This window comes from Solanum stenotomum, chromosome 7 (assembly GCF_019186545.1).
Source record: "Solanum stenotomum isolate F172 chromosome 7, ASM1918654v1, whole genome shotgun sequence".
Classification (NCBI taxonomy): Eukaryota; Viridiplantae; Streptophyta; class Magnoliopsida; order Solanales; family Solanaceae; genus Solanum; species Solanum stenotomum.
In genome coordinates, this window is record NC_064288.1 from 4491464 (window position 1) to 4504477 (window position 13014).

Consider the following 13014-nt stretch of genomic DNA (forward strand, 5'->3'; position numbering starts at 1 on the left):
CACTGATAAAATAGGAAGAATTGTATCATTTATGTTATTTTTACTACTGTTATTAATTTATTGAATCAATAGATCTTTATAAACACAAACATTTATTTTAAAAAAGAACATGAAAATATGTGATTTGTTAATGCGACGTCTTGCGATATTTTGTTACCTTGTGTATGGACTATAATTTGCACATTTGATAAAAAAAAATTTAAATAATTTTCACAAATTATGAAATTTTCACATTTATGAGAAAAATATAATTTTTTGAGATTGGAATTACGTCTCCAAATAAAATTTCTAACTTCAAATAAACTTATGTAGGGGAGTGATTTTCTAGTCCCTAAAAAGTGAATTTTGGATCCAAAAAGCCGTGCATTTGAAGACTGTATTACTAGTAGTATTTGCTGTTTTTTTTATATAAAGAGAAGATCAAAATCAAAATCACTAGTCCATAAGCTCATCTGTTCACTTTTTTTCCTAGTACTAGTATTATATACCTATCGCTTTTCAACTTAAAACAAAGAAGCAGTATATTCAAATTCTTGAAATAGTGATGGAGGTGAATGTTGCAATTCACAAGTTAACTCTAAAACGCCGTTTCTACTCTTCCCAGAAAGCTTACTGTTGATAAATTAGCTAAAGATTTTTCCTTTTTAAAGTTTCTTCATCCACTCACTTCAGATTTTGAGGTGTTACTGTCATTTTGTAGAAAAATTAAGAATTAATTTGTTAGTTTTCTTGTTCTTGGTCTTTATAGGGTAATAAAGATTTGATTTTTATTCCCAAGTTGATACTGTTGTTCAAGATTATTGTTGTTTGGTATGGAAATTTGCATGGATAGTACAATTCTGTTTGTGGGTATTGCTTTTCTTGGATTCTTGGTTTCATTTTGTGTTGCTGATTACTGAATAGGGTTAGTTGGTTGTGTTGGTTCAATCAAGATTTTGACTTTTTTTTCTGGTGTGGGGTTTGGTTTTTTGAGCTCTGGGAAGAGGGAGAATGGGAAAAGATGATGGTATGCTGCTTCTTTCAACAGTAGGACCGCCAATAAAGCGGCGAGCAGGGTTGAGAAGGAAGCAGGCAGGCAGAGGATCATATAGAGGAAGTTAGGTATTGGGATAAGGGAAGAAAATTGGGGGTTGTTAGGGTTATTTGAGGTTTAGGACTGGGTTTTGTTTTGAGAGTTGGTGGTGGGGATTTGTGTGTTAAATTTTTTGGTGACTAGGGAAAGAATATGGCAAGCCAACTGCAACAAGCACTGAGGAGCCTTTGTTGCAATACTCCTTGGAAGTATGCTGTGTTCTGGAAGCTCACACATCGAGCTCGAATGTGAGTTCTTTTGCCTCATTCATCAAGTTTTTAGCTTCCTGTTACTGATATTATTTCTTTTGGTATTGCTACAAAATGGGTAAAAGTGAAACAAAATATATTATTGTATGACATGCTTTTCTTTTCTAGTTAACTCAGAACTTTGATTAGCTTGGCCAGAAAACAAAAAGGTTTTTCCTTTCAGATTTATTGCTGGAGTCATCCAACTTGTGTTTTCATATTCATTTAATGAAAAAAGAATCTAATCTGAAGTATTGAGACTCTGAAATGCACATAAGGAATCTAGATGCAAAATCTGTTTTTCTCAGTTAGCAGGAGGTTCAGGATATAAAGCTACAATAGCTTCCCCTTCAACTGAGAAATAAATGCTTGCATACACTAGAAACTACCTTTGCAGGAAATTTTGGCCATACCATAGAGAAACATTATTTGTGGTTCTTGAATTCTATCTCCTACAAGACTAGTGCATTTGTAAAGAGTACACATATGAAGACAACCTCTTTAGAAAATTCTGGTATCCCTCTTTTACGGATATAGCACCATCTGATTAGGCCTTCATGAGACTTATAAGAATGGACCTTGATTGTGAAGCTTATTAGAAGATTGATTTTATAATATAATTGCTGAAACTTGATTTTATCAAGTACGAGGTCCGTTTGAGATGAATTGATTTCTTAGTTGTGGTTGGTAATCCGGCATAACTTGGCCTTTATTTAATACCTTTGACTATAAAAGAACAACATTCCTCTCTTATCTGTTGTCCATCATGTGGATTTCATTGTAGGATGTTGACTTGGGAGGACGCTTACTATGATAACAATGGGTTTCCAGGGAAAAAATCTCCTGGTAGTACAGCAGGCAACCTTTATGATGGACATTATTCCAACAATCATCTTGGAGTAGCTGTGGCAAAGATGTCTTATCATGTTTATTCTCTTGGAGAAGGGTATGATATCTAGATGACCAGGAGCAAGTTTATGATTTATCTCATGTTGTCAATTCTAATGATGTTAAAGCTTCAGGAAATAAATATGTCCGTTGAAGAAATTGCATTTTATTCTCTATCTGTTTCTGCATGAGATTAATTCATTTCAGCATGCAAGCTTTAGTAGAAAGCTTGAGAGTATAGTCAGTTCGTCACACAGTAATTCTTTGTAGACAATATGTTCTAGTTAGATTGAATCTACGATATAATTTCTCTCTGAGGTGGATTATGGTAATTAAATGTCTAACTATCCCCTTGGACAGTATTGTTGGGCAGGTTGCAATTACTGGAAAACATCTATGGCTTTCAGCAGACAAAGTTGCAGCTATCACCAACTTGGCGCCTGAGGTGAGCCATTTTTTCTTAGTATGTACAATTAGCATGCTTGTGATGAATTTATGTATTAAGATGCAACAAAATACTTCCTTTTATGCAAACGTGAATGTTACGGATAGAAAAAAATTCAGTTTCTAATAATAAGTACATTGACTTGGGAGAGGATCTATTATACTCGAATTCTCAATATGAACTACTCTGTGACAATTACCTCCAAAACTGTGTAATGGGACTTACTTCTTGAACTATTTGGATGGTGGATAGAGTAAAAGTATGTTCCATTAGACGTCTTATTGATTTTAACTTGAAAGGTATTCCATCTTACAGAAGTTGACTTACCCAGCTTAAAATTGAAAATGTGATAGTAAATTTAAGGGTAGATTGTATATTGTGTACATGGTTATTCATTATGAGTTTTTCATTTTCAGCACTGTGATGGGTGGCAAGCTCAATTTTCTGCTGGGATTAAGGTAAAGCTAACTATCTTAATCCCTCAGTTGTAATATTTTTCAAGGTGATATAGTCTGCCATACATGTGCATCATATATATGGATATGGAGATGGTCCGGAAGTTTAAGATTTTGGCATCACTTCTGTTTCCTAATAGAGCACCAATGAACCTCTATTTTTTATTAGAATCTTTCATTCTATTTTTCGATTAGAATTTCTTTCACTTATAATATTTTGGTGTTTGATGTATTCTTCACCTCTGATGCATACATCTCACACCATATTATTCTATTTACAACAGCTTCTGATCTTTCCGTTATTTTTCTTGACATAGCACTTTATGGAAAAAGTTAAAAGTTTTTCTCTACAATATTGCGATGTCAATAACATTTTTGATTTGATAGTCCATCACCCATTGTCCAGCAAGGGTTAGAAGTGCAAAAATTCTTGATGTGGGACTAACATGCTTGGCGTAGAAAGAAACTAAGCAACTTAAAATGTGTGAGAGTTGATACTTATCATTTCGAAGAATATGTGAGTATTCCGGGGCATTTTGACATTTCTAAAGATGATTGACAACCACCAAGAATGACAGCCTACTTCCTACACAAGTAGAATCAGCATACAATTTGTATTTGAGTGATACCTGTTCTTCTGTCATAACTCCTTTTAAATATTGCAGTTAGACCATCTCCAACCCACCTCTATTTTACTCTTCATTCTCTATATTTGGAGAGTAAAATAGAGAATGGGCATTCCAACCCACCTCCATATTAATCTCTACTCTCTATTTATATAGGGGTGAACAGTAGTTCTCCAAATTTGGAGAACTACTATTCACCTCTCTATTTCACTTTTTCATTATTTTAATATTATTTTTATTATTTTGTAATGAACATATTATTTTACATATAATGCTATTAATTAAATATCTAATATTTGTAATTCTTTTTAAATATAATATAATATTTTAAGAAATATATTATTTAATATATACTATTTTCATCTCGAATTGATAGTATTTTAATTTGTTAAATTTTTTTATCACTAATATAATTTGAAAATCTATGATTTGAACAATTTTTAGCTAAACATAGAAAAATAAAGACAAAAATGCTCATTTTTAACTCTGTAATGCATTAATAGAGCATTTATGGGAGCAACGTCATAATCTTGAGGTTGATTATTTATGTAATTGTATTTCATTAATGGTTTCTTTTATTTGAATTGTCCATTAATTTGTATATTATAGATTATTTGCTTGCAATTTATGTTATTAAAAAATTTAAAATAAAATGTAAATTTATATTAAATAAAGAATTTGAAAAATAAAGTATTATATCACATGAAAATTATATAAAATGATTATTTGGGAAAAAAAGAAAAAGAAATGATATATATTATGAAATAAGAAAATAAGAATGAAATAGAAATAATAATATAATAGTGAGGAGAGAGAAAAAGATTCTTTTTTAGAGAGTAAAATAGAGAATTGGATTGGAGTTGGTTGTCTGAAAAAATAGAGAACTCTATATTTGGAGAGTAAAATAGAGGATAGGGCTGGAGATGCCCTTACTGTTATAAACACTGTTTCCAACTAACTTGAACCATTTTTCATTCAACCTTTCCTCTAAATCTCTCAGCTGAATCATCTTAGGTCAATAGAGTGAGATGGAGGGGATGAAATGGTTGTGCATTACTATGATGTGTAGATGATCTGTTACATTTAAACTTAAGGTGTATAGAGGGAGCTCCTAACATTCTGGCATTGACAGAGTGATTGGATTAAAGACGAAGAACTGTGTTTTTTGTATTAAAACTGTGAAATTAAAGAAAAGAAATACCTCCTAAATTTTTATCCTACTTAAATGAGTAAACCGTGTTTTTGTGTGTTCTATGGAAGGTCATTGAGAAATTCCACAAAATTCTTGTGAAATGCATGTGACAACTGACAAGTAGATTGTTTTCACATTGCTGCTAGTCCTTCAAGGCAATACAGTCATTGCATGAGATGACAAGGCTTGCATCAACTGACTTCTTGATGCTAACCTGCACATGTGAAGTTTATGAAGATAGTTTAACTTCTCAATCTTAACTGTAATTTTATCCGTCACCTATCGTATGAATTTTATCATGAACTTTATTGGCTACATAATATGGGGCCTCAAAGAAACATTTTTTCTTGAATGCAGACCATTGTTGTTGCTGCTGTTGCTCCACATGGAGTTATACAACTTGGATCCTTGGATAGTGTAAGATGATCAACCTCATCATTTAAGATCTGTAAATGGTTAAAGTGCAGGACAAATAGAATTTTATTTCAAACTACCTTCAGTTTTTTCTTTATAATGTTTATGACAATTTTGTGACTGATCTCTTCTTGACCTGTATTTGTTTAATTCACATGTCTCACTATATTTTGGACTGCCTCCAATGCGTCATTTAGTTCCATTTAAAATTCATCACCTTGTGAAATGAATTTCCAACTGGTTTTATCATTTCTAGCTTAGTTAACATCATATGTTACCATTGATCTCTACAGCAGCTATCAGTAACTAGATATGCCTTGTCTGCAAATCTTATTTTCTTTCTATTAGATCCCTGAGGATTTGAGGGCGATCAAGCATATTAGAGATGTCTTTTCTGAGCTCCAGGAGTTGATGGCAAGTTGCTTGCGGAGTTCGATGCAGCACAGCATGGAAAATTCTTGCTTGGTAAATTGACTATTGCTCACTGAATTACTGTTATCACAGATCATTTACGCCTTTTTCTGATGCTGTTACATTTTCCAGTCAGAGATATCGACAAGAACCTCAGGTTCAGAGGTTTTTCAAGACTGCGTAAATAATCTAGGTAGAAGTGTTTGTGAAGATGGGAGAAATATGTGGTCTCCTCTGTATACATCAGTTGAAAAATCTGTTGACCATTCTTGTATCTTCTCGCAACCTGGAGGTTTCCCAAATAAAATACTTGAAGCGGTACATAACCAAGGACTTCACAGTACTTCAGTTCAAGGATCTGATGACTCTGAGAATCTGCTTCCGGCAAGCTGTGAAAGTTCCATTATAAAACACCAAGAGGAAGGGCAGATGTGGGAAGAAACTGATCCGAAGTTTGAAGGGCAAACTAGCAACTTGAGAGTCTTGGGGAAGGGCTCGGTAGATAAAAGTGAGCCAACTTTTAGAAGTGATGCAAGTATTGGAAGTGTTTCATATGATGCTGGACAAGTCACTGAATTCCTTAAGCCAAATAGAAACAATCTTGCTTCTGAAGCTTACAATGATCGAAACAGAATGTTGGGTTTGTCGGATCTTCCCAATGCATATGCAGATAAATGTGCTGAGACAAATTTAGGTTTTGAGACAGAGTGTAATGACACAATGCACACTCCTTTCAGGTTTTGTGCTGGCTATGAACTATACGAAGCATTAGGGCCAGTTTTCCAGAAAGGGAATTCTTCCAAGGACTGGGAGGCAGGGAAGCGGGAAGAAATGGCTGTTGACATGCTTGAGGGAATTGGCACCAGCAGTCTGGTAATGAGCAACACTGGCAATGAGCATCTTCTAGAAGCAGTAATAGCTAATGTTAACCGCTATGACAATGATTGTAGCAGTGTCAAGTCATTCTGTAAATCTGTTGATTCCCTCTTGACCACTGAAATAACTGCCGAACCTTGTAGCAGTGATATCGGCACAATCAGTTCTACAGGCTATTCATTTGATCGGGAAACATTGAACAGCTTCAACTCATCAGGTACATGCAGTATTCGGTCTTCTAGGGGTCTTTCATCAACCAGTTGTAGCAGAGGTAGCGGACATGTTGAGAGGCCACTTGTACCCGTTAAAATGCATAAAAAGAGAGCTAGACCTGGTGAAAGTTGCCGACCTAGACCCAGGGATAGACAATTGATCCAAGATCGCATCAAGGAGCTCCGTGATCTTGTTCCAAATGGTTCGAAGGTAACCTAATAGGCTATATTCCTCTTTCTGAAGTTGCTTAGTTTTTTATTCAGATGTGCTGAAACTTTTGGATGATACCACAGTGCAGTATAGACTCACTTCTAGAACGAACAATCAAACACATGCTCTTCATGCAAAGTGTTACCAAGCATGCTGACAAGCTAAGTAAATGCTCTGCATCAAAGGTGAGCTTTTCTTGCAAGTCAGTGATTTATTTTTCAATTGACATGGTTTAAGTAATTCTAAGTCAAAGTCTGGTAATTGAAAATGATGCCCAAAGACCTCCTTTTTCCCTTGAGAAAAGGAAAAGCATAACCTGAAAGCGGATTGTTTATCCTTGGTAATTAACGTACTTTTATTTATTTTCTTCTGTTTTATATATCCTAATTGGAAGTTGGGGAAGGGCTAAGATAAAAAATGTAGATATTTGCTGTGATGGAAATCTTCTTCCGTTCTTTGTTTTGTGGCAATCTTCTCTTGCTGATGAATCATAGCTCAAGGAAAATCAATATTTTCTGATATTTTATACATGGGGATGGGAAAGGGCGGAGCAAATACTGTTGAAATAATATGGTCATTTTTAAAATGCGGGTCCTTGGACTTCGGTAAGGTTGACTTCTCAATTCTCTTAGTTTTATTTTGTATTTGACCTCACCCGGGGAATAATTGCTTTAGAAATAATTAGCAGAGAAAAACTGTGCTCAGTGTGATGACTTCTGAAAGTGCATCCCTGTGAAAGACCCAAATTATTGGATGTGAAGTGCTTTAATGTGTTTCTTAGTTTAAGCATCTGTTGCATGGTTCTATTGTGCCTATAACCGGCTGAGGAAGTAGCTAGTTTTATTGGTTATGGTTATCAAATTCTTTCCACTAATTTATTTTGCGTTGAACATGTTACAGCTGGTTGACAAAGAATCGGATATCTGTGGATCTTCCTCCCAAGAGGTTGGTTCAAGCTGGGCAGTGGAAGTTGGAAATAACCAAAAAGTTTGTCCAATGAGGGTTGAAAACTTAGGCATGAATGGTCAAATGCTTGTCGAAGTAAGTAATGATAATTTTGATTGTGAATTCTAGCATCTTTTAATTTTAGTTTAGACTATTTGGTGAAACAGTAAGGGATGAAACATTCTTATGTGAGTCCAATGCAGATCTTCGAAGACGGAAGCCATTTCCTTGACATAGCAGAAGCCATCCGGAGCTTGGGTCTTACAATTTTAAAAGGTCTGGCTGAGGCTTATGGTGAGAGGACGCGCATGTGTTTTGTGGTTGAGGTACAATCCTGACTATTGATATGATGTTCTCTCAACCGTATATAGAAATTAATCTTGGTGCTCAGCAAGATATCGTATCCACTATCTACTTACTTATTGTGTGATTCCTCATTGTCTCTTAAAGGAGTCGTATCAATGTATTATAAGGACTGTGGGTCAACTAGTCCTTTATCAAACGAAAGAAAAATGAAAAGAATTACTATGTTTATGAAATATTTCCAGTATATTTTGACATTAATGTATACATACATCATTACATCATTATCTTTAAGAGAATGCTAAGTATTTCCTAAATAATCTTTTAATAAACACATACGTAGCTAATAAGACAATTATGGAATAAAAGGAAGAAATCCAAATTGAAAGACGATTAGGACTTAGGAGATAATGTTGTCCGCAATATGATGGAAGCAACCAAAAGAAAGGTTGCAGATTGTTATGCCAATACACTGCTTGCAGAATCAAGAATTAGCATATTCCTTTTTTCTTTTCCCCATCTGATTTAACTTATCGACTAATTCATTTTTTATTTTGCGCGACTCTTGATATATTATTACCTTTTCTTTAGGGGCAGAATGATAGAACCTTGCATCGCATGGATGTATTATGGTCTCTTATGCAGCTACTGCAAGCAAAGATCAACGTGTAGAGCTGGAAGGTCAGAATAGACATACATTTTACTAGTCAGACCGAGGTCTTGAAATCTTCAGAGTCAGGATACTGATGTTTCAAAGGTTTTCTGTTCAACATATCCGATTTCCCTTTCTAAACGAGTTGTGAAGACGATAAATTCTTTGTTTCCGGGTTTGTTTGTTTATATGTTCTTGTATTTTATGTGTGAAATGCTCTCGTGGGAGAAGCATTATGCTCTTGACAAGGTGAGGCTTTGTCGCAGAGATCCTCCACGTCAAACCAGTAGAGTAGATTAGTGGTTCGAGACACAACGAGGGTAAGTGATGAATCAGTATTGATCCCTCAAGATGATGGAGAGTAAAGGGTTGTACTCTTCATCATGTAAACCATTTTCAGAGTGTGATTGTTTTCCAGAATTTTAGCTTTGTACATCATTGATTGACCTTCAACATAAGTTACTTTTTAGTTCCTTCTAAGATGCCTTGGCAATCATAAAATCAAATTTATCGAATTTGAAACGATTGCAGCTTAGTAGTTTTGTACCACGAAATAATAGGACAATTTGTCTGGTTTGAGAAACTAGTTGCAATGCATAGTTACAGCCTACAAGTCTACAATCTATATTCATAATATTTGGTTATAAATTTCAAGAAAATTGGAAATGAATTACAGAACTCAATTTGATATTTTACTCTGTTAATAAACAAAGCAATGCAGTCTAACATGGCCAAATCAAGGATTTTGGACTTCTTATTATATGCTACTTAATGCCCTCATACATATCATTGTATATCCGTTTATCTTATGTATACCATGTATATCCACAACAAACTATTTGTATGATATACATGATATATAATGTGATATACACATATAGTAGTGGCACTTTCCCAAGTGTGAGTTTTGACTTCAATCTTGTTAAAATCGCCTCTAATCTTCTTCCTTGACTTTTTGGAAAAACTACCTAATTAGTCAAATATTCTTACCATATTTATTAATTCTTTCTATAATTTGAAATAATTACATATTGTCTCACTAATTAATAATTTCATATCAGATTTCAAGTCAGATACACCTAGATACATGGATTTTCTCTACTAGACACACTCAAATAGGGAGAGGCGCAAGCGAGATAGGAGGGTGGCGAGTGGAATCCCCACATATATGTGAATCACACTAGATACATGTATATAGGATACCAGATACAGGGAGAGATGTGAGCAAGATTGGAGAGTGGCGAGCGATATAAGAGAGAGGTGAACGAGAGAGTCAGATACATGCAAATTCACTTGGAAATAATGTATCTCGAATAATTTATACCTAATTTTGACCCCCATGTATTATGAGATACATGTATCTAGATATATCTACACACACCATACACTTGTATCCGAAGTCCAAAATATAGTAAGATTTGTTATATTGCAAACTAACATGAATCTAAGGGCCCGTTTGCCCATGCGATATGTTATCGTGATATAGAATCATGAGATGAAATTGAAGTTTTGTTTGGACATGCGTTATGAATTTTTGTGTTGTATATTTTCTCATAAACATAAAAATCTCATAAAGTTGTAATACTATTAAAATAGCCCCAATTGTTTATTCAATCTTATCAAATAAACAAAAATTTATAAAATTGCATAAAAAATTATTACAAAGCTATTTGTTCTCCACTTGTGTAATTGTTTCATCTAACTTTAATTTAATAAAAAAAAAAATTGAACATAAATTGTAGTGTACTAGTCTTTAATATAATCCACCCAAATAGTACGGACAATTTCCTCATGTNTGTTTCATCTAACTTTAATTTAATAAAAAAAAAAATTGAACATAAATTGTAGTGTACTAGTCTTTAATATAATCCTCCCAAATAGTACGGACAATTTCCTCATGTTAAACTTGCATTTCTCGATCATGTGACCGAGAAGACGAACCAACATTGTTACTTTGAGCCATTTGTTGGTCAATATCATCCACAACTATATTTTCATGCTCATAGACCATAAATATTTCATCAGTACTTTGATATTCTCGCAAATAATTATGTAACACTGCACAAACAATGACAATTTTCACTTGTGTATCAATATCATAATGGTTCATACCTTGTTTCAGTATTCTAAATCTATTTTTCCAAGCTCCAAAAGTCCGTTCAATCACATTGCGCAGAGATGAATGCCTATAATTAAACAGTTCTTTGGCATTTTGAGGCTCTCTTTCACTTCTTCGGTAATCTTGCAAATGATAGCATAGTCCTTTGTATGGAGTTAAAAATCCTTTTGTGTTTCGGAAACCAACATCAACAACATAATATTTATCTACCAACAAATATTTTTTAAAGAATTACCAAAAGCATATGTGATGTAAATGAGACAGCTTTGTGTAAATAAATAATATTTATTCTAAGGATGTAATTTAAAGTTACCATATGGCTGAAATGAAAATTGTGCACCGCTTTGGGAACCTCCCCTTGTTCCATCAATCGCCCCAACACAATCTTATCAAATAAACAATACATCAATATTAGTTTAGTGAACATAAAATAAATTGGAAGCATTATAGAATGCACTTCATAAAAATAATGTTTGTAAGAGGAATAAAAATAGTGCTTCCAAGACAATGTAAAGTCATAAAATAAATATTATCTCTTTAAACAAAGTTGATAGGAAATATGTAACTAAATACTAATAACTTACACATAAAATATAAATGTGCACTTATTAAAGCCATGAAATAAATTTATTATTCAACAATCGTTTGGTGTGAGTTAAAGTGACTATATATTGGTGAAAATAATAAATTTTAAGTCGGTGAGAATAATAAATTTTAAAAAGTAATGATGTGATTATAAATTTTATCATATGAAATAAATTATTAGTAGATATAAATGTGGAGTTGTTTTTAACAAAATATAAACTCGTGGATCAATTTTTGCATTAAAATATCTCAAATCATGATATGAAATTCCCATATAATTCTATATCATGGTTTTTGGAGAATACAAAATCACATCTCATGATATGAAATCAGCGTAAAATCGCATGTCCAAACGTTGATTCCATCTCACGATACCATACGTGGCCAAACGCCTACTAAATAATTAGCTCCTAAACTAGTGAGATTTCCGTAAATTACCCTACAACTTTGCATTTGAGTATTGGGCTAAGGCCAGAATGGACTTCCGCGTAAACTAACTTGGGCTAACAACTAAGACGCGGAAGCCCAATCCGTATTTATTCTAATATTTATACCATAAAAGTAGAAATCATTAAGAATTTTGTTTATTAACAAAATCATGGACCTGTCTGGAATCATATCTAGCTTTTGCTTGACAAAAATATTATACAAAACACTTATTCTTAGTGCTATAATAATGCATATATCCATTCGTGTGGGATATAGTTTATATTAAACAACAAGTACAATAAGGCAAGACAAGACAGGTTGGGCCATAAAAAAAGGAATAATCCAAAAATGAAAGCATTTAAATGCGGGCACTTTTGCCGGCCCATTAAACAATCATGTTCAACCTTTTCTATTCATGTTTGGATGTCAAATAAAGTTGATATACATTTCCTTAAACAAAAATATAATTTTCTTTTTTTTTTCTATGAGACACATTTATTAAAAGTTAAACAAGCAAAGAAAGAAGAATAAGAAATCTTTTATTACTTCTTTAAATTAAAATTTGGGTCGGTATGGCCCGGGGGTATATTAGGAATTTCAAGAAATTATTTTGTGAGTTTTGCTTTTATATATGTATATTTCTTGTGACAATTTCATATAATTTCGTAAGTCATATTGATCTGTAATGACTTGTTTATTTTCCTTTTCTTATTTTTAACTTTGAAATGATGATCATGATTTATGAAATATAATTTTTTTTTCTCATCTTTGTTGGTAGCTTTGAGATCGATTATGACTATAATTTAGGATCATTAAGTATATAATATGTATATATCAATAACTCCAAACTTGAAAGTTGATTCTGCGTGTTACACATTGGGCCACCCCAAAATTCATTAGAAAAGAAATTTTTTTAAAAAAAGATATTTGA

The 13014-nt window shown here is 33.3% G+C and overlaps 1 protein-coding gene across 2 annotated transcripts; it reads left to right on the plus strand.

The window, feature by feature from the left end:
* Nucleotides 1-427: 427 nt before the first annotated feature.
* Nucleotides 428-9430, plus strand: LOC125870281 (transcription factor EMB1444-like). 2 transcript variants are annotated; one of them, XM_049550682.1, is made up of 11 exons: nt 428-1320; nt 2105-2266; nt 2569-2653; nt 3070-3111; nt 5284-5343; nt 5689-5805; nt 5884-7050; nt 7134-7235; nt 7951-8091; nt 8199-8321; nt 8896-9430. In XM_049550682.1, the coding sequence occupies exons 1-11, from the start codon at nt 1226-1228 to the stop codon at nt 8968-8970; spliced, it is 2169 nt and encodes a 722-aa protein (XP_049406639.1). In that variant the 5' UTR covers nt 428-1225; the 3' UTR covers nt 8971-9430. The 2 variants fall into 2 exon arrangements, with proteins under 2 accessions (XP_049406639.1, XP_049406638.1); XM_049550681.1 differs by having other exon boundaries at nt 429-1320; nt 8890-9430.
* The last annotated feature ends 3584 nt before the right edge of the window (nt 9431-13014 follow it).

What these genes read in the sequence shown, in the direction of transcription:
- LOC125870281 (XM_049550681.1), top strand. Translation starts at nt 1,226, where the DNA reads ATGGCAAGCCAACTGCAACAAGCACTGAGGAGCCTTTGTTGCAATACT. An exon ending in AATTTTCTGCTGGGATTAAG is followed by an intron (nt 3,112 to 5,283) that starts GTAAAGCTAACT and finishes TCTTGAATGCAG; the next exon opens with ACCATTGTTGTTGCTGCTGT. An exon ending in AACTTGGATCCTTGGATAGT is followed by an intron (nt 5,344 to 5,688) that starts GTAAGATGATCA and finishes TCTTTCTATTAG; the next exon opens with ATCCCTGAGGATTTGAGGGC.